This window comes from Seriola dumerili, unplaced genomic scaffold, assembly GCF_002260705.1.
Source record: "Seriola dumerili isolate Sdu_G_001 unplaced genomic scaffold, Sdu_1.0 BDQW01000264.1, whole genome shotgun sequence".
In the NCBI taxonomy this organism is placed as follows: Eukaryota; Metazoa; Chordata; class Actinopteri; order Carangiformes; family Carangidae; genus Seriola; species Seriola dumerili.
Window position 1 is genome coordinate 1,299,933 of NW_019174519.1, and position 20,891 is coordinate 1,320,823.

At 40.5% G+C, this 20,891-nt stretch overlaps 1 protein-coding gene across 2 annotated transcripts; it reads left to right on the forward strand.

The window, feature by feature from the left end:
• The first annotated feature begins 1,756 nt into the window (after window positions 1-1,756).
• LOC111230371 (flocculation protein FLO11-like) lies at window positions 1,757-18,109 on the forward strand. 2 transcript variants are annotated; one of them, XM_022757076.1, is made up of 7 exons: window positions 1,757-1,944; window positions 7,176-7,240; window positions 7,750-7,962; window positions 9,824-9,886; window positions 10,107-10,170; window positions 11,571-11,747; window positions 11,833-18,109. In XM_022757076.1, the coding sequence occupies exons 3-7, from the start codon at window positions 7,764-7,766 to the stop codon at window positions 13,619-13,621; spliced, it is 2,292 nt and encodes a 763-aa protein (XP_022612797.1). In that variant the 5' UTR covers window positions 1,757-1,944; window positions 7,176-7,240; window positions 7,750-7,763; the 3' UTR covers window positions 13,622-18,109. The 2 variants fall into 2 exon arrangements, with proteins under 2 accessions (XP_022612797.1, XP_022612796.1); XM_022757075.1 differs by having other exon boundaries at window positions 7,176-7,235.
• The last annotated feature ends 2,782 nt before the right edge of the window (window positions 18,110-20,891 follow it).

Here is a 20,891-nt window from a genome sequence, read left to right on the forward strand (position 1 = left end):
TAAACTGTAGATACAGTGGAAATTTAATTTAGCCTGCACAAACTAAATGATGCGACATATAACAGATTATGGTACAGGCCCCAACTCTGGCTTCATTACAGCTTAAAGATGTGCTATGTTTTTTGTACGCATGCCGGGTAGAGCAAACTCTTGGGTGCTGCCGGAGAAGTTTGCCTCGAAGGTTTTCTGTCAGAAAGACTTGGGTCAAATACGAGACTTTCACCCAGGAAACTCTTTACTTTAGGACTTTGTTGATTTATTATTTTCAGTTTTCACAGTTTGGTTACATTTAGATACCAGAACTACTTTGTTAGGTCGAGTTAGGGTTAGAAAGCCAGAAAGTCGGCTTCAGAGGAAAACCTGCTACACTACACACAACTAACAAAATTAATGTCACTGAATAATTTTTTTGGGGAAAAATATGACATTCTCTATTTTGATAATATGCCCCATAAAGAAGCTGGAACTGTACATCAGTCAAAGACAAAACAGTGCTATTTTTAAATAAGGAAATGTGCCCCACAACTTCTGAACCCTGCACAGACAGCTCCACCTCCAGGCTAACATAGTTTTCATGCAATTTCCACACTGGTCCTGAGCGCTCAAAGCAACTTCAGAAAACACATGCAAACAGAAAAAAACACAAAATTTTAGAAAACATTTTCATCTGGGCAGAATTTGGAAATAGTGTTGATCATGTTGTGACACAAGTTGTTGTGTGATAGACTACTGGACTACTTACTGGAACTCACAAAGATGATGAAATAACAATAAGCTGTGTAGTGTTTGGTTATGAGTGATGTACAACCAAGCATCAACCTCGAGGGCTGAAAGATGAAGCATCAACACTGAAGTATCAAAACCTGCAGTTCCTCTAATGACCACTAGAGTCTGACTCCAACAGTGAGTTAATCCCCATAGACTCCCATGTTAAAGTATCCAACTTTACAGCAGAAATAAATATGTTGGTACAAAAACAGTTTTAGTCTCTAGAGCAAATTTTCTCCTTCATGACAACAGTTTATATAACTAACCTGTTTACATTTTATTAAGCTTTAAAGTTGTTGAGAATTGAGGGCTGAGCCTTTGTGAGTGACAGGTGGTTGAACTTTCAGCTTCAAAACCACTCTTCAGAAACCTGTGGGCGACATAAGAGAGGCTACGTCCATCTTTACATATGGTTAATGTGTACTATCAATGGTGAACCACCCTACACGATTGAGTGCTGGTGCTGATAAGTATGTGTGTGTAGCTGTGCACTTGTGTCTTTGTGAGGACCTTGGCAGTGAGGATATTTTCACAGTGCTGTTTTTAGGGTCCAGGTTAACATCAGGTTCAGGTTACGATAAGGTTTAGGTTAGGATCAGGGTTAGGAATGGAGGAGTATCCTCACAAAGTAAGAAGAACAAGCCTCTGTGTGTGTGTGTGTGTGTCTGTGTGTGTGTGTGTGTGTGTGTGTGTGTGTGTGTGTGAGTGTATGTGCGTGTGTGATGGGTGTGGTTGGATGCTGATAAGACAGTGGGAGGGCAGAGCTGATAAACTGCTATATGTTAGCTTGTTAGCTTGCCAGCTGTGTGTGTGTGTGTGTGTGTGTGTGTGTGTGTGTGTGTGTGTGTGTGTGTGTGTGTGTATATGACTGTATCATATTTATAGTCTCCTGCATGTTCCTCGTGTAACCTTGTCACTCCTCCTCCTCTGTGCCCCCCTCTCACCCTCCTCTCTTTAGAGATAGACAGAAGAGGAGGGGGTTGGGCTGAGGGGACCCAGACTGTATGGGAGGGGCCCACACTGTCTATGTGTTCCAGTCTCTTATCCAACACACACAGTTTCACATTGTTTATCATCCACATCTCAACAGTCTCTCTGTTTGTCTTGACTTCAGACCTCAGACGTGTGTGTGGATGGGTCGACTGATGACAGGACACAGGACCACCTGTTTGTCAGGTAACACACACACACACACACACACAAACACACACACACACACACACACACGTGTTCATACAGAGTTAATGATGTAATTTGTAATTTGTATAGAGTGTAATTACTCAAATTTCATATTAAAGCATATATGTTCACAGCCTGAAGGATATTATTTCAAAAAATATTAAGTAAAAAAAGAAAACATGAAACTTAGAGACTTCAGAAAACTTTAAATATGTGTGTTCATATCTTGGTGATGATGGTTAGTTTCTCTATATTTTGTTCTCCTTTGTGGGCAGACCACTGGCTTTCATTTCTGCAGTCTTGCCCGTAATATGAGGAATTCAAATGCTGAACTAAGGTTCTTACACTTACTGCAGGATAGGTTCAACTGGAATTATTAGCAACAATAGCAAGCTCTTATTGTGATACTAAGGCTTAAGTATTAGCTATTGATAACCGGAGGATGTCTAAAATTGCCTCAGCTAAATTTGGTGGGTAAACCAATTCTCACCACAGTGCACTTGTTTGTAAGTACACCTAGACGTTTACTCCTGTGGTGGACTAGAATTTTGTTCTAACCTTTGCGGTTTTGGCCAAATTATGAATTTAATATTGCACAATTATGAATATTTGCCAACAGTACTTAGCCTTGGACGGGGCACCAAATGTTGGGTCTGAGCTTTGCCTCATGAGCTAGACACCATAAATGTTGGATCCTTGGCTGTCTATCAATTTATTGGCATCATAAATTAAGAAAATATTATTATTCAAAATATTAATATTGAATAATAACTTTAAAATGAATGAATTAAAGTCCTCTAAATTTACCAGGTTAGAGAGAGATGGTTAGCTGCATGCAGGTTGTAGAACTGAGACGTACTACAGGTACAGTATGTGTGTGAACATACAAGTACTCGATTAACTGTATGACTAATAACAACCTAAGGAAACATTACAGCAACAAGACATTACTCAACAGGTACATTAACAAAGTTAAAACTTCTGCTACTTGGCTGTGCTGTGCTGTGCTGTGCTATGCTGTGCTGGGAGAGGTTACATTACCCAGTCCTTGGAACAAAACAAAGAGGTCCTATCCAGGGTTGCTGTTGAGTCCAGTGAGTTGGGAGGCTTCCTGGTGGAGTAAAGTCCTGTCTGGCTGTGTGGCTTCCGCTGTTGTCTCCTTTGTTCTCCTCACAGAGTTAGCTGTTCCACGCTAACTCTGCCGGGACTCCTGTTGCTTGGAAAATCAGCTGGCTGACTTTGTGTTGTAGCCACTGATTCTGAAGAGAACTTGGTTCACTCTCAGTTAATCCTAAGCAGGTCGCTGCTGTTGAGGAGAAGAGTGTTGCAGTCTGCTGTGAGCAGGCTAGCAATAGAGCTTTTTTCTCAGGAGCAGGGCTGACCTGGGCTGGGGCCTTGGTGCTCCTTGAAGAGCCGAGAGGGAAGATCAGGAGCTGCTCTCCTGAGCAAGCCAAAAGAGAAGAGAAGAGAACAGTGAAAGAGATCTGGTTTTGTTTGGTGACACCCTCGGGGGTCATATGTCACACACTGACCAACACTGACTGGTCAGTGAGGTCCCTGGGGGTGGGTCGTCCCCAGGTATGAACAGTGAGAAACTGTGGTCTAATGATCTCCGTTGCATGGCATCCATTGTTAAAAAATAGCTCTCATTGGACTGACTGTAAATGAACGTGAAAAAAGTGTATTGTTAGTGTACAGTAGTAATGCAAAAACATTGTAGTAACAAAATGCAGTAACCCTGGGGTCAACAGTTAATTTACGTGTCTTTACTTAATGAAAACTTATCACCTCATTTTACATAACTGTAGCTGTTTTGAAAACCACAAAAGATGTAAAAACAGCTACAAAATGTCACAAAACAACCAAAAAGAAACTCAAGACAGTTGAAAACAATTCCTGGAGAAATTTTGAATGTGCCTGCTGCTTGGTGCGTGTACTTCACTTCACTCCTCACATTTCAATCTGTACAAAGGATTTTACTTTCCATTTCATTCATGTTGTAGAGACTTATCCTGACACTGACCTCAGTCACTGCAGGTGTCAAAATAACCTCACGCTGATGTTTTCAAACCCAAATTTGTCCCCACAACCATAACAAGACATGTATACACACATGCACATGCCCTAACAGAAGCTGGTCTGCAATAAAGCTATACCACTATATCCTCATACAGACAATAGCTTCTAAGATCGAACTTTTATTACCTAACTTAACTTTTTGAGACTCTTAATTTGAAAGTGTATCCATGTCGGATGGTGTGTGTCTGTAAATGTGTGTGCTTCTGTGTTCGGCAGTATAAATTGTATAAGGTTTTATGCAACAGAGCCAATAATTCCCTCTTACTATGTTGAGACTTTTATTTTGGAGGTTAATCAAAATTGTGGAGATGGTGTTTGTGTGTTTCTGTCAATATGTGTGTGTGTGTGTGTGTGTGTTTTTGTGTAGCGGTAGAGCTGCCCAATAGAACCTCAGAGGGAAACAAGCACACACAATCCCCTCTGTCTCCCTAGGCAGACAACAGCAGATTTTAAGAAAGTTGTGTTCGAAAATGGGATATCGGAGGGGAAACTACATGTCCTATTGAAAAGATCAACTCACCACAATGCTAAAATGGTTGAAAAGCTCATATTTATTGAAGTACAGTGCTTTGAAAAATTAGATCTCAAAATTATATTTTTTTTATTAGGTGAATATTCAAAGGTGGAGATGGTTTGTGTGTCTGTCAAAATATGTGTGTACATTTATGTGTACAAAAATGGGTTCTTAACAAAGTTGTCCTCACAATCATAGAAAGACATGAACACACACGCATACACAGTGCTGATTTGCCTTGTATATGCTTTCATACTTGAGACTAATGAGTGTAAGAATTAATGAGTCTAATTAGCCAATAAGAATCTGCTTTGTCTATTTCTCCCTGGATATTACGTTAGTAGTGTGCGTGTGTGTATGTGTGTGTGTGTGTGTGTGTGTGTGTGTGTGTATGTATATGTGTGAGTCTGGCTGTTTGTGTGGCTGTTTTTATAAACATCACAGAGATCAAAGAGTCTCTTAATGAGCCTTGTTGAACACTTGTGTCTAGCTGGAAAATAGAGCCGACACAGAGCTGAGTGTGATTTTGGCTAGGCAAGCCTCTCAAACAACTGTTATTTCTGAAAAAACGGTAACTCCTATCAGAACAATGACCAGACCATGACTGGCACACAACCTTTGTGCACAGAATATATGGCTTTGGTGTTTCTAGAGCCAAAAATGTGGAACCAGGAGTGAGTACTGAATTTGTATTGCAGTCAGTGGGAGTTGTGGAGAGTACTCCCATCACTTTGAGGCTTACTGCTCAAATTGTGTTTGTCCGTGCTTAGGTAGACACTTTCTATGAAACAGCACAACTTTGTCTACTACATAGGAAGCAATGATGTGTGAAGACTGACATATGTGGCCAGAAGGACAAGTTACATAGAATTTACAGTTATTTATTTATTTTTACACTTTTTTTTACAGCTCCAAAGAGGGCTGGGTTTGGTCGTTTTCAAATCGTCTCCCGATTCATTTGCCATGGTTACTCGAATTGCTAAGAAAAATCTTAAGCTGTGTTTCTACCGCAGGAACTTTCCCCAGGAACCAGGAACCTTTTGAGGAACTATGTGTGTTTTTCGATTACAGGAACAAGGGTCTAAATTTTGTTGAATGCTATGTAAGCAGGATTGTAATATATGCCTTCAATGCTTATTGCATTGCAGGAACATAACGTATGCAGCATGTTATATATACCTTCAATGCTATTGCATTGCAGGCACATAATAAGTATGCAGGATAGTAATATATGCCTTCAATGCTATGTATGCAGGATAGTAATATATGCCTTCAATGCTATTGCATTGCAGGCACATAACTACAGAAAGATGCAAAATGACAACAAAACACAAAACAACAAAGTAATGCAAGACAAAAGCAAAGAGACCACAATTTAAATGAGTCTTAAATGCATTTTACTCAACTAAAATGAGTACATGATAGGAACTCATTTTAGATTTGAAGCAAAAACATTCATTTTTGACCTGATTACGTGTAACTTAAAATAAAAACATTCCAACAAATGGGTCTCACAGCTCTAATATTTACTCATTTTAAAACATAAATTTAAACAAAATTTAAACACCTTTGTCTAAGCTTGGCAGTTTTAAAAGCAAAATTTTCAAAGATCATGTCATTAAAGACCTGAAAGACAACTGAGGTCAAGTTTGTTTAGAGACTTGGACACGGTCTGACACGATGCTTGGAGCTGGAAATGGGCTTGAACTCAGACTTGCACCAAAATATGAAAAAACAGCTCCACTGATTAAAGGCCTGGTCACACCAGAAAGTGGCATATGCTAATATGCAAGCTGGCATTATTCAGCATCAGGTTTTGTAGCATCTGTTGTTTATTTTTCTGATGGTCATTTATCAAATTCATTATCTTATCAGCTTAGCTTGTTCACTAAAAGTAGTATAAGTTCACATAGTTTATTCAAAGGAAGTTTTTGTACTGTATCATATCTGCATGCCTTCTGCAGTGTGTCTCTGTTGCGCCCAGATTATCAGAACATGCCCACAATTATTTTCACCTGCTCATTTACATTATAAGGAAAACAGCCTGATCTGGAAACACTGTCAAGTGTCAGCACAGATGATGGCAGAGTGACTGATGAGCAGCACAAATCTGCACATGAAGGCTCACCCATGTTGAAGTTGAAAAGTCTGTGCCGATAAATGTAACCACTAATCGCTGTTGTATAGTGGAAAGAAACTGTTGTAAAATTCTGCCGTTAATTGCTGCTGTGACCATAAGAGCTTTAACTCCTGCTCCCTGGATCACTGCCATGGTTCACTGAGACACTTGCTAATCGGTATTCATCACATGCTGTTGGGATGACAACTCAAAATGGTTTGAACTTTATATCTGTCTAATTTTACAAAGAGTTTTAATAACAATATGATTTTGCTGTAGTTTTCTCTGGGCTTGTGTCTGCTTGGACCTTTTTCTGTCCAGTCAAACTGACAGTTATTAATGCCATATAATATACATATACATACATATAATATGCGTTTACTACCTGTGTAATCTATGACCAAAGACAATAATGTCTCTAAGCTATCTGAAAAAAGAGGTGACTAGTCAAAGGTCATGTGGACATATGAAGGTGAATCTGATCATGTGACTTCTCTTCTTCTCTTTCTGTTTCAGACTCTTGATTTCTACAACAGAGGAACAACTGGAGACATGAAGTTGATTTTTTTCCTCACAGTACAGTACATCTCTGTTTCTATTGGTTGGGGGGGGGGGGGGGGGGGGGGGGGGGGGGGGGGGGGGGGGTGTAACAATACTGAAGCAAGTTCAAGTGAGGTGGCTTTAATCTTCTTTATCAGTCTAGTGCATTCTGTTTCTATTGAAGGCCTGAGACCTTCTCAGCCTGATGTTTGTAAAATCTGTCCCTCTGCCTCCTCCCACTCAATGTAATGAATCTGTGATGTGTGGGGTGTTAGCTGCTTCTAAATGTGAATGCCTGTCAGTCTCACATTTTTTTCTATTGGTAAAGATTTCCCCCTTTTTCTGTTTCACTCTAATGTCCCAGTTTATTGTAACAGATCTGAGTCTCATCTTCCTCATCTAAACCATATTTATATTTTACCCCAGTATGACGCTATAGCCCCTAAATACCCATTGGAAGAAGTGAAGTAAATATCAGTTCACCAACATGTTCTTCCAGGAGCGTGGAGCATGGCAGCTTTAATCAGTCAAAGTACTCTCTTAACCTCAGGTTAAACCTGCATTATGACTGAGTTAGAGGCCTCCGGTGTGGGGGAGCACCCCCCGCCCTACATGATCTTTCTGGTGGTCTTCCTCTTCTTCCTCACCGGGCTGCTGGGATTCCTCATCTGCCACCTGCTAAAGAAGAAGGGTTACCGGTGCCGGACAGGAGACATCGATGATGAAGAGGAGGAAGAGGAGAAACTTGGAAGAAATGCAGACGGTGGGTTTCATTAACCAGTGACACAGTAACCCTGTGACTCTGGAGGAACTTTGTTTAATGTGTAGTAGAACAACCCTGGTGATGTCATTAGGGTTATCTGAACTACAAATTTTGGAAATGTAGGATCCAATGTTTTTGGAGTTTGACCCATCCCTCAGCCTCTGTTGCTGTTTCTACCTCATAACTGCATCAATGTTATAGGAGTGCAGCACTAAATCAACAAGTCTCCATGTCCCTGTATGTGCTGAGAACCGTATGGTGACATATTACATCTACCATGCTCTACAGTACAACTGTATTAGATGTAGTTCCTCTCAGCAGTCTAACTGTTTACCATATGCAGGTATTACTGTGCTACAGATATCACATCAGATCGCCAATACTAAATGCACTCAGCATAATATGCATAACACTCTGACCCATAAGAGTTTCCTGTAATAAGGAGATAAGCCACAGATATATTATTAGAAATCACTTTAGAGAAATAAATAACACAGTAATAATAATGATCAGTCATGGTTCCATGGTTCTCTGCTGGAAAACAGTGGATTTTATATAATATCAACATGTACTGACAGGCTGTGGGATGGATATATATTTATATAACATATATATCTATAATATAATCGTACATACATAGACATACATATTTGTGTGTTCCAGTTTCTAACAGGTTTCAGGTTTTTATTTTGTATATACAGTATATGTTTCATATATGGAAATTTAATATATGTACATGTATTACATTTGTGTATGAGCTGCTCACCGAAAAGAAAGAAAATCATTTACATTTTAAAACCCTGACAAACAGCTCTGTAACAGTAACAGCCCTATTAACTAGAAAGTTAATTTCCTGTGGAAAATGCGTGTGGATGCTGAGAGCTGAATGAGATTGCTGAAGCAATGCTGAAGTAGCTGAAGCAACTGCGGAAGCAATGCTGAAGTAGATGAAACAACTGCTGAAGCAATGATGAAGTAGCTGAAGCAATTTCTGAAGATTAAAAGCAGAACTTGTAAGTTGGAGGTTGAACAGCATGAAATGTGTAATTTGAAAGCTGAATGCCCTAGAATGGCTGAAAAAAAGAACAAATGTACAAGCAAAACTTGTACACTTAAATCTGAAGCAATGGTAAAATGGTAAAGAAGCAGCTCATAGGCTATTAATTGAAGTACAGTGCTTATATATGGCTGTTTGTTGTAATAAGACCATTGAATTTATACTGGTAAATGGTTGACCCCTATACTTTCACATAATACATTATATAGGGATGTATAAGTGAGAAGCAAATTATACACAACTGAGAAAGTTGGCCTCAGACCTGTGCCACTAGCCACTTTGAGGATAACCATTTATCATCGTAATCTGTCTGAGCATATGGAAAAATAACTAAAAAAGAAAGTAAAGCTGCATTAACTCACATGACATGTTCAAGCTTAAGGTTTTCTGGACCCAGATGCAGGCTGGTAGATGGAAAGAGGTAATCTAATGAATAAAAGTGATTTAGAAGAAGGTGATGAAAAACTAAAGGACAGGCAGGAAAGTAAAACTCCTTTAATCCAAACTACAGGAAAAACTGGACTGCACCAGAGGGATTGAACAGAGACTAAAGACACAGGGAGGCGGAGATAACAGTGTTCATTAGAACCATTTCCTCCCTGACTGAACCACTGTTGACAGCAGGCTTCATGGACAGTCCTGAGAAAGAGGGGATAGCTCATTTCATCTCCATTTTATTGGGGCAGAGATCTGAAAACTTTTCTTCATAAATTATTTTACCTCAGGTGAACCAGTTCTCACCCCTGGATGACAGACAGTACAGGTGTGGTATTTGGCTTTGATTTTTTTCTTGCTGTGTTCCAGATGAGGATGAAGAGAACCAGGACACAGTGGAGCAGATCCTCAAATGCATCATTGAAAATGAAGGTGACTCATGTAAAACTTATTGAGCAGTCTTTAGGATTTCTGTTAAAGTTCAATTTCAAGTTGCTTCAAGCTGTCATGTGTTCATACCGCCTGGTTTTCTTGTCCTGCCTCTGTTTTATTTTACTGTTAACCTCATCAGATCAGATCAATGTATATGAGCCAATCCAGCTAACAGTACTTGATGAGTGGCTCTAATATCAGTTCTTCTGGTCCCCTCCAGCTAACATGGAAGCCTTCAATGAGATGTTGGGAAGCCACAATATCTGTGTGCGTCATGACCCGAGGTAAACTCAGTCTGTATTAGTCTGACACCTTCACAGCTGTTAACTGTTACTGTCACAGTGAATCTGAATTTTAATTTACAACTTTAAATTCCTAAATGAATGTTTATGGTTCAGGGCTTTTCCTCCAAGCAGTCACACTCTGTCTGACTACAGTGTTAGCTATAATCAACCATTTAAAACCAGCACTCAGGGACCCATAACTTCGTGCAGATACAAGTCAATGGTTGTGTCTGAAATCACTCATTTACTGCTCCCTAATCACCATCCAGAGGACTGTACACTGACCTCATCAGTAAAATGAAAGAAACACTATCAGACTCTACTCAGGTCATTTTCTCTGCGCTGTTTTTTTTTTTTCTTTCAGCGTGAGCGCAATGCATGATGGTATAAATTGCTTGGTTGGTGACCATTGGTTGTGAACTACTTTTCATGAAGCATTGTGGGATACTGTCGTGACTCAAATTGGATACTTCAGTACACTCACATGTAGATACTCACTGGCAGTTGCCCCAACAGGATCATATTTCAGGGTACGCACAAGAATCGCCTGTCTGCTTGTAGGCTAGCTTTAGGTTTCCCACACACACACATATCGCACAAGAGAGAGAGAAATTGATTTGTGTTTTTAGCCCTAAAGTTATGACACAACACCACCATAAAACTCTAATTAGCCGACCACAAAAAAAACATAAACAACAGCACTAAATAGCAGGCTACAATATACTAATATATATATATATATATATATATATATATATATTGAATATCTCAATGGTGTAGTGTGTGAATTTGATCAGTGTAGTGTTGTCTTAAACACTGCCAAAAAATGGAAAGTCCCCTCTTTACCAGCATAATCTTCATGGTACACTTCTCTTGGTCACCTGGCTATGCTAAAACGATGATCATATAGGTTGCTTGACAGGGTGGAAGAGTATCATTTGAAATAGGATCAGTACCATTATTATACATTTGGAGTTTAATGGCATTTCCAGCTCATCATAAACTATGATATAAAGTAAACTTGGTTGTAATATCAGTGGACAAGCAATGCTATAAGCTTCTAAGCGCTCTATGCATCACAGTCATGCTGGCCTTCTTTTTCTGTTTGTGTGTTCTTATCTCAGTATGTTATCCCTTTTTTTAAGACTCTTAATATTGTCGTCCATCTTGTAATCGTCCATCAGTTAATGTTGATGAATCCAGATTCTTAGCGGTTTGTTTACACTGTCACTGGTAAATGTGACACTGCTTCCTAGTGGAACATACATATGTTGAGATGAACTTGTCTGAATGAACCAATGTACTTTCCAGCTTCAGACCACACACACCCCTTCAATAAGAAAGATGTTAATGATGATGATGATGATGATGATGATGATGATGATGATGATGATGTCCAGGTTGCGTAAGGAGTCTATCGGTGGTGTTCCTCCTCATCACCACACCGTCCACTCAGGCGCCGACCACACCTCCTGCCACCTCTGTGCCCAGGTCCGATCTAAGAAGGGGCGCAGACATAGCAGAACCCCCCGGTCCAAACAGAGACCTGGAGAACAGACTGTGTTCTCTGTGGGCAGGTAACAGCACACCTTTAAACCACTCCCTCATAAAGCATGCTGGGATAGAGAAGCAATGTTTCATCCATGTGTCATTATCCCTCAGGTTTCGGGTGACACACACTGATAAGAAGCTCCATGGAAGTCCCAATACATTGGTCAGTTCAGGAGACCAGCTGGACCAATCCCAGGACAGCGAAGAGCGGAAGGAGGGTGGGTACAACCTGAGGAGTATGTTCAAGGACGTCCGACCTTCCTCAGAGAATGCCAATGGGATCGCCCCACCTGTGGGGAAACGAAGGAAGAGCATGACAATATTTGGGCTGAGGCGGGGTAGTGACCCCATTGGCATTAAAGCAGTGGAGGGGGCAGGTAGGGAGACTGGGGGTGTCAAGTTTTCTATCCAGCAGCAACCTGTAGTGGAGGAGCTGGTTCAGACCGAGACCAGTGAGACCGCCTCTGAACGTGGTAGTAGACCTGGTTCCAGGCCTGACACTGAGCTCTCGAAGAACCAAAGCCCTGCTTCACCGCAACATGAGGCTAAGATGGCAGGTTCTGAGAAACAGGCTCATGGCCCTAGCCCTGATCCTGAGGATGGCTCTAAACGTAGGCCCAGTCATGAGCCTCATACCAACCTTACCCTCAAACCTTCAGTCGGGATTACAGTAGCCCCCGCCCCCAGCTCACTTCTTATCCCATCTTCCACTACGACATCAGAGAAACGAGGACATGATAAAGTGTTAATGGAGGCTTTTGATCCTGAACCACTGCAGACCTCTACACCCATCGTCCCTGTGCCAGGATCGCTTCCCGGTTTCACTCCTGCTGTTCCTGCTGATCCAGCTGCATCCTGTTCTAGCACAGATTTTCCAGTCATCCAGACTCCCCCCAACCCGAGCTCCAATCCAGATCTGGAACCAGGTTTTAGTGCTAGCCTAGCTTTAATAAGTTTAGGTTCATCTCCTCCTTCTTCCTTCCCAATCAACACCCCGTCTTCAGCCTCTTCATTAAAAACCTCTCCCATGCCATCAGAGGCTGCCTCCTCCCGTGGCCTCACTCTGAGCCCCAAAACCCCATCAGGCAGAGCAGTGTCCAGCCAATCCCCTATCCCATCAAAAACTACCAAAACTTTACAAACCCAAACTTCACTTTCACCTGTTCTTATTAAGAGCCCCAAACCTGACACCAGGCCACATGTTTCAACTGCTTCCCCAGCTAACCAAAACCCATCCTTCAAAAGTTCACCTTGTCTGACTTTGAAGTCAGGAAATGTGATGTCTGTAACATCAATGACTCAAGGGGACATGGTTTCAAGTCCATTATCTGTAAAGGTTCAAGAGCTGGAAGCCAGAACCCCAACGACAGAAGTAAAAAGGGCAGGGATCCTAAAAACAGCTAAACTCTCACCGGGTGAGGGAGGGTTTAAAGGTTCTGCCCTTTCCTCTCCCTCTGATCAACTATCTAAAGACAGACTGAGCAGTTTACCTGTGTCCCCCTCCAGCCCACTGTCCCCCTCTTCACCTGTCGGCAGCAGAGTAAGCAGCATGACCATTGTCAAAGCCAGTCCTGATAGCAAGAGAGAGTTTTCTGTCATCACTATGGTGGAGGATGAAGGAGCCTCCACAAAAGACAACAAACTAGTGGCTTCTGAACTGGGGGTTGAATCTGAAAAAGCAGAAGTTAGTCCAGCAGCTGGTCAGAGAGGAGAGGTCTCTCTTTCAGGTACAAGACCACCTGAGAGTCAGAGAGGAGAGACTCCTGCAGCAGAGGTGAGGCCACCACTGAGCCAAGAGAGAGACAACATAGTGGAGATGGAAGATATTAGAGACTGCAAAGTGACGAAGGAGCAGGAAGCAGAGAGGAGGGAGGAGGTGGAGGTACACACTCAGGACTGAGAGGTTAACTCTCCCAATGTTCATATTGTCCTGGGATGATCCAAAGACACAAGCGTGGCACCTCTCAGTGGACCATAGGAAATGTGTTAATAATAATTAATTAATAATTTATAAGTATTTAACCACAGCTGTGAATACGTTGCACTGGGACTAAGTGGCTGATTTATTGACCTGCCATCATCTGATTCTGATCCATTTAAACACAAATCACATACACTTCATGTGACTTTTAGCCGTAGTCGCCGTACATATGTACACAGCTCTGAGGTAGACCCGACACCTGGTCCACACTAAAACATCTCCACTGTCAATTCCTGGTTCCCAGATGATGAATCTTGTCAACTTTAGTGACATATCTCAACAGCTGTTGGATGGATTGCCATTAAATCTGGTACAGATACCCACAATGACTATGATTGATCATAGTGATGTTTGATGATCCCTTGACTTTTTGCTTAGCCACACCAACGGGGGGATTACCATTAAATTCTGTAGAGAAATTCATGGTCCCCAGTGGATGAACCCCACTGAGTTCTCTAGTGCCACGAGAAGCTCAAGGTTCACCTCCAGTTAAATATCCTATCTACACAAACATTCCTGGTTCCCAGAAGTTGAATCATATTCTGTTCTATTACTATAGCACTAAATCATAACATACATAATCTCAAGGGACTTTTCAGGGTAAAATCAATGGATATATTATGTTAATGGAAAAATACATCTTTAAATATAACATTGTGCAAAATGTCTTTTGAAAATGATAGATCAATCAATGGTCAGTTAATGGTCTGTCACCAACTAGCTGGATTATTGATCATTAGTTAACATCTAGGGTTTGAACTGCCTTGTTATTGGACTGATTACATTTGAGCTGTGTGAGTAATTTACTGATTTGTTAAACATCATGATTATTTATAGATGTACAATGAGCTAATGGCTGCTACCATCAGATCTCATCTATTGATGTTCCTGATTGTGAATCAATATTAACAGCACAAGCACAAAGACAGTAACAGTCGCTTCCATTGGTCCACAGCAGCTGGACCAATAAAACTAGTTCAGTTCAGTGATTATGTTTGACCTCATGCTACAGCTGTTTACAAATGCTTGGGTAAATGACATAATTAGTTTTTATTCATTAATTGTGTTTATGAAGAGTGAATCTAACGCCTAGAGCAAACACACATTAAATATGAGGGGCTCTCCACATGTCAATGGTCTGCTCCTTTTTATTTTATCAACTGGAAAAAATAAAAAAAGATTTCCAGTTGATAAAACTGGAAATGATGCTCTGCAGACCTTAGAGGTCGAATGTTGTGATGAGATCACAGGTGACATTTCCTCCTTATGACTCTTCCATTTGGCCCTCTGCAGTCACAAGGGGGTCTGGATTTGCCTCTCTGCTGCAGACCTGCAAGTTCACCTCAGAGTTTTCTTGGTCTTGACTTCATTTCCTTTATAATTCATAATTTCATAAAGAGGGAAAGTCAATATCTTCTATAGACCCCTCTGGTTTGTAGCATCAGTCAGCCTCATGTTCAGATCCTCAGTTTGCCGATTAGAGGAGCTGACCCTACCTTGTTCACAGGTCTTTACCTGCCTCACATGTCCTGAGTCCTGTGTGTAAGCATACAAGTGCTGAAACTTTTGCTGCAATAATTGTTTTCAATGATTGATTGTAAATCAATTTTTATTTTTACTTTTTAAGCTGATGATCTAAAAAGTAACAGAACTTTAACATTTGAAGAAAAGCTCTGTTTTAATGTGTTTGCTGCAGTCGTTGGATTTACTTCTTGCAAGTGTAGACTGTAGCTGTACTGTGGCCCTGAGAGCTCCAAGCGCCACAACTGAAGAAAACACATGGAAACAGAAAAAACATAAACCAATTCAGAAAACATCTTCATCAATTTAAGAACATGTGCTGCAAATATTCACAACACAACGGCTGGAACACACTTGCATGGATGTATTATAATGCATGTATTATAAAACGCACTTGTACATCCATGCAAGTGAATCTTAGCCAGGTTCATCACTTTTTAGTGTCCCCTGCAGCTCATGTGTTGTCAAATTGATGTTTCTGAATTTGCTTGTGTTCTGTCTCTTTGCAAGTGTTTTTGTTGCAGTGTGTTGGGCTCTCAGGACCACCGTAGTGTACAGCTCTTATGGAGCTTCATGCTTTAGATCCTGCTCCTCTGTGGTGATGGGCTGACCACATACAGTTATCACATCGGTAATATCAGTATAGTAGAATAAGTTGTTGTACTAATGTAATCAGGTGCTTCCACTGGTTAATACACCACACAACCAGCCCAGTCTAAACAGACTGTCTTTAGTTTATTGGAGTTGTGACATTGATACATATTCATATAGTCATGTTGTTCTTCACACTTCTCATACACTGTCACTATGTGACAGTATTATAAAGTCTGATGTGTATTTTGAAGTATAATGAGTATTTTAAAGTCTAACCTAAAAATCTTCTACAATCTGATGTTGTACACTGATAAGTGGTATATGCTTTATGTTCCTGAACACTAGACCTCAGTGAGACAACTCACTCTGCAGTGAATGACTGATGGACTTTGGGGGTTGTCCACTTTTTTAATGTCTAATAAGTTTTGTGTAGACACCTGTGGTAGACCTTTTTTTTGTTGAAAGCTTGTGTGATTGTCTGACTGCTCACGCTCATGATTAAATCTCAGTCATAACCCGCAGAAAAGAATACAGGTTGTCAAACATTAAGTAGAACAGAAGAATACTTCACATCTGTTTCGTGAAGCAGGTGTGTAGCAGCAGGATGAATGGATCTGAATGGAGCAAATAAAAAATTCACACTGTCTGACTTGCGATAAACTATTACTCTGCTACATTTCTGTGCTGGACCTTCATCAGCCATCACGATAAATTGGAGTGGCTGTAAGAGAGCAAACAATCACCTGAAATTAAGACATCCGCTCACCATACAACAATTTCTAATATCATAAAGAGGTAGAAGATTAGAAATTCCATATAGTGACACATAGGTACAGTCGTGCCTCAGGTGCATTTACCACATACTGTCAAGTTTGTGGTTAAGCTGGACCCAAATGCAGCCGAAAGCACAAGGGAGTAGGTGGAAAGAAAGAATTTTAATATCAAGAAAAGTGACAGAGACAGAAACGCTGAGTCGGGCAGGAGGAGGGGGTCCGGAGGAGGGATCCAGGGGCCAGTGGAACAGGAAGGAAAGTAACCGGGCAAGGGAAGGAGACTGGCACCACAGGGGCAGAGCAGGAGAGCATCCACTGATGCTCAGGGGCAAAACAGGCCAACTATGGGATGGCCCAGAGGCCTTATGGACAGGCTGGGCAGTTCAGTGGGGCAACCTGGAGGTCAGGCAAACGGACGGAGCCGTTCTGGAGTCCGATGCCGAAGACCGGGTCTCTCCGAAGGTCGAACAGGAGGACAGCGGGGAAGAAGGGGTCTCTCTGGAGGGCAAGCCGGAGGACGGCGTTGCAGGTGGAGCCCCTCTGGAGGGTGAGCAGGAGGCCGGTGTTGCAGGCGGAGCCCCTCTAGAGGGTGCCCAGGAGTTGACTGTTGGTGACTGGGGAACAGGAGCAGGAGTTGGCCACATAAACTCAAACATAAAATGCCTGCTATGGCAAACCATGACACATACTACATAAATGTCCATACAAACCTCCATTCCCACATGTTATTGGATACAATAAAGATTGTTTTTCTTGATTTATTTATTCTGTTTACTAAAATATTGATACTATTTTTTCATAACATATATTAATCCCTACAGGCATATATATATAACTGTAACCTTTATGAAGAATGTAGTTTATGCACCCGAGTGGGAGAAATATTAATTTCATATTAATTATCTATTCAATGTGAAACATATATGGGTGTGCCACTATATGTAGTTTCTAATTTATCATAAACTGTTATATAGTGAACTGATGTCTGTTAATTGTTATTTTCTATTTCAAATGGATGAGGGGATCAGCCGCTACTATTTAAGATGGTGGCTCCTCATTGTTAAAATCATCTGCCTGATGAAGGTCTAGCACAGAAACGTAGCAATTAAATTGTTTATTGCCTTTGAGTAGAACAAAAGGAACTGGGCTCAAAAGCTCTCCTGACATACAAAGGCAGAAACAGCCTCCCCAGGCCGCCATGACGGAAGAGAACAGCTGAAGGAACCACAACCTGCAAATGTCCAGAGTCAACAGAAGAGAACTGGACACTGTGGTGCAGAACATGACAGAAATGAGCACGAGCAAGGAAGAAAAGAAACAACAATAAATGATTTTAAATGATTCCTACCTTATGTTCTTTTGAACTCAGAATACCACTGAAAATGAAGTCACTGAGAAGAAAAAACATCCAAGAACAAAGTAAAAAAATGTACAAGAAAGAAGTCATTTAATCTACCCAGTCTGATGAGAGACTTTGTTCCTCAAGATTCTGACTTTAGTCTCATTGCATCATCATGTTTTCTTGCAAAATTAAAAATTTAATCTAAAAAATAGTCTGAGCTTTTTTTGTAAAGGTATTACAGTGTTTGTTTTTCCTTCAATTAAGACTTTGCTCACACAACATTAACAACTTTTTTCAACTTCATTCTCAAAGTCTCCAGTTTTTATGTCGTCACAGTGGATCTAATCCACTGAAGGACAGTTCTCAGTCTGTCACTCCCCTCAAGAGGTTGGTCATTCAGAAAGTCTTGATATCTGCCTCTGAAACTTTAACACACAGGGAGGGTGGTTGGGGAGGTTTTTTCAGCAGGTAGAATCAGGATGAAGTGAGAACATGTGTATGTAATCCAAGTACATGTGTTTCTGCAGGAAGGTGGCATAACCCTTTGGTTGTCATGGTTATTGTAAACCCAACAATGTCATCTGTATTTATTTAGATTCCTTCCTACAGCAGTTTACATTCCAGCCTCTGGCCCTGGAGAGTCCTGCAATAGAAGAGTTCACCAGACACAGGTCAGAGGTTCCAGGTCAGAGGTAAATCAGTTCCTGGTCTTGTAACTTGTAGACTATGGAATGCCATCTAAATCAATATTAAATAAATACATGAATGTTAATGTAAATATATAAGTGATATATAAGTGCCACATTTATTTCCCAGCTCTTTTTATTTCCATCTGTTATATTCAAATGGGTATGGTTATCTCACATATTCAGACCAAAGCAACAGCACCAGAAGAGAGGAATTTAAAAGTAGAAAATACAATTCCTGTGGAAAGTGTGTGTGAATGCTGAGAGCTGAATAAGATTGGTGAAGCAATGCTGAAGTAGCTGAAGCAACAGCTGAAAATTAATAGCAGAACTTGTAAGCTGGAGGTTGAATGGCATAAAATGGTTGAAAGACACCTGAATTGTTCAAGCAAATTGTAAAAACAGCACAAAATTATACAAAAATGTACAGAACAGCAAGAATTTCAATTTCATAACAGAATGGCCAAAAATGGTCAGAAAATACCTAAAGAAGAAAAGCAAAACTTGTAAGCTCAAATCTGGCAGAGATTTCTGAAGCAATGGTTAAAATGGTTGAAAAAGCAGCTCATATTAACTGAAAGTTAACTCAAAGTACAGTGCTTTGAAAATTTAGATGCCAAAATGGAGGAGCTGAAATCCATTAGCTGCAAAAACTGAGAACTGAAACATGATGTTGAAACAGTTAAAAGCCAAATTACTTCCTGCCAAATGTGGAAATAGAAATAATTAATCTTTTGTATTAGTAACAGAAAGATGAACTGCATCCTAAACAGTAGAAAATTTATTTTAAGATATAAATAAGCTGAACAATCACTTCATAGCTGAAAGTCTTGTGAACAGTTTAAAGTTTGAATGAAGTTGTGACGCGGTGAGGTCAAGTTGGGGTTTTTGTCCTGTCTCCATGTCTTGTCATTTCCTGTTTTATTTTGAAAGGTTAACTCTCCTCTCGTTTCAGGTCACTTGCCCTTCCTCATGTGTCACCTGTCTGAGTGTCTTCCCTGATTCCTGATTGTGTCCACCTTTTCCCCATTTGCCCTAATGTGTCTTATAGTCTGCGTCTCCCTTTGTCTTGTGCCAGAGTGTCTCGTTCCAGTCGTGCACCCTAGCCAAGTTATCACAGTTCTTGCCTTGCCTTGTCTCTGCCTAATCATACTTATTCTTTACCTCCATGTGAGTGATTCTTTGTTTGTATTTTCATAGTCTAGAGTTTTCTGTTTGTCAAGTTTGTAGCAACTTTTGTAGCCTCCTTGTAGAGTGATTTTCTATTGGTTTATTCCTTTTTGTTTTAGCAGATTTGTCCCTCCATTTGGAGGGGTTTTTGTTTATTAGATTTTTTCCCCATAGTATAATTTTCATAGCTGTTTTTATTTGTCACTCTCTATTGAGGGAGGAATAGTTACATAAAGTCTGCCTAATTGTCACTCTGCATCTGAGTCCTCTTTCAAGTCCAGGCCTGACAGAAGTCTATAGCTGAAAGTATGCTCAAGTGGTTATATTTCAAATACATTGAAGTTTTGAAGGATTTGAAAATCTTCTCCATTCATTTACATTGTATTATTATTATTTCAAAAATTATGAATAATATCAAAAAGTTGAAGGAAAGGATACATCTCCTGAAGAAGTTGAACATTTTGATAGTTGAACAGTTATATGTAGCACAAAGTATGCAGGAGTAGTTAACAACTGAAGGAAAGTGAAAGGAGGATCTCAAGTTTAACACCAGTGGAGCAGGTTAAATTCAATATGTCTGCTGCTGTATTTAGTGTTGTTCTGTCCAGTCTGAACTGTCATCTCCCTCTATGAGTACTAACTTGTAAACAGCTTTCTGTCTGTGTGTCTGTCTATCTACCTGCCTGTGTGTGTCCGCTCAAATCCGTTAACATGGGCGCGGAGATGAAAATCAACACGTTCCGAAGCTGCCATGCATCCAGTGTGCACTGGGTCTAACCCCACTGCATGTCGACATGTTGCTATTTCTGAACAGAAACCAGTAGACAAGCTGTCCCCTATGTTGAAGACTGAGGTAGGCCTGGCCTGTTTATTTTATTTAGAGGTCTGAAAAATGCAACTATGAGTTTACTTTTTGTTAACTGTTGGCTATTTTGGATTATTTATTAGCGGAGAGCAGAGGTTTTCCTTACAGTGCTCTTGGTGCTGGAGGATTCAGTGTGTGTTTTCGTTTTATTAATCTGTTTATACATTAGAAAGTCTGGCTACTATTTGCTATTTATTTTAAGTTACAAAATATTTTCCGACAGGGGAGATCTAGGCTA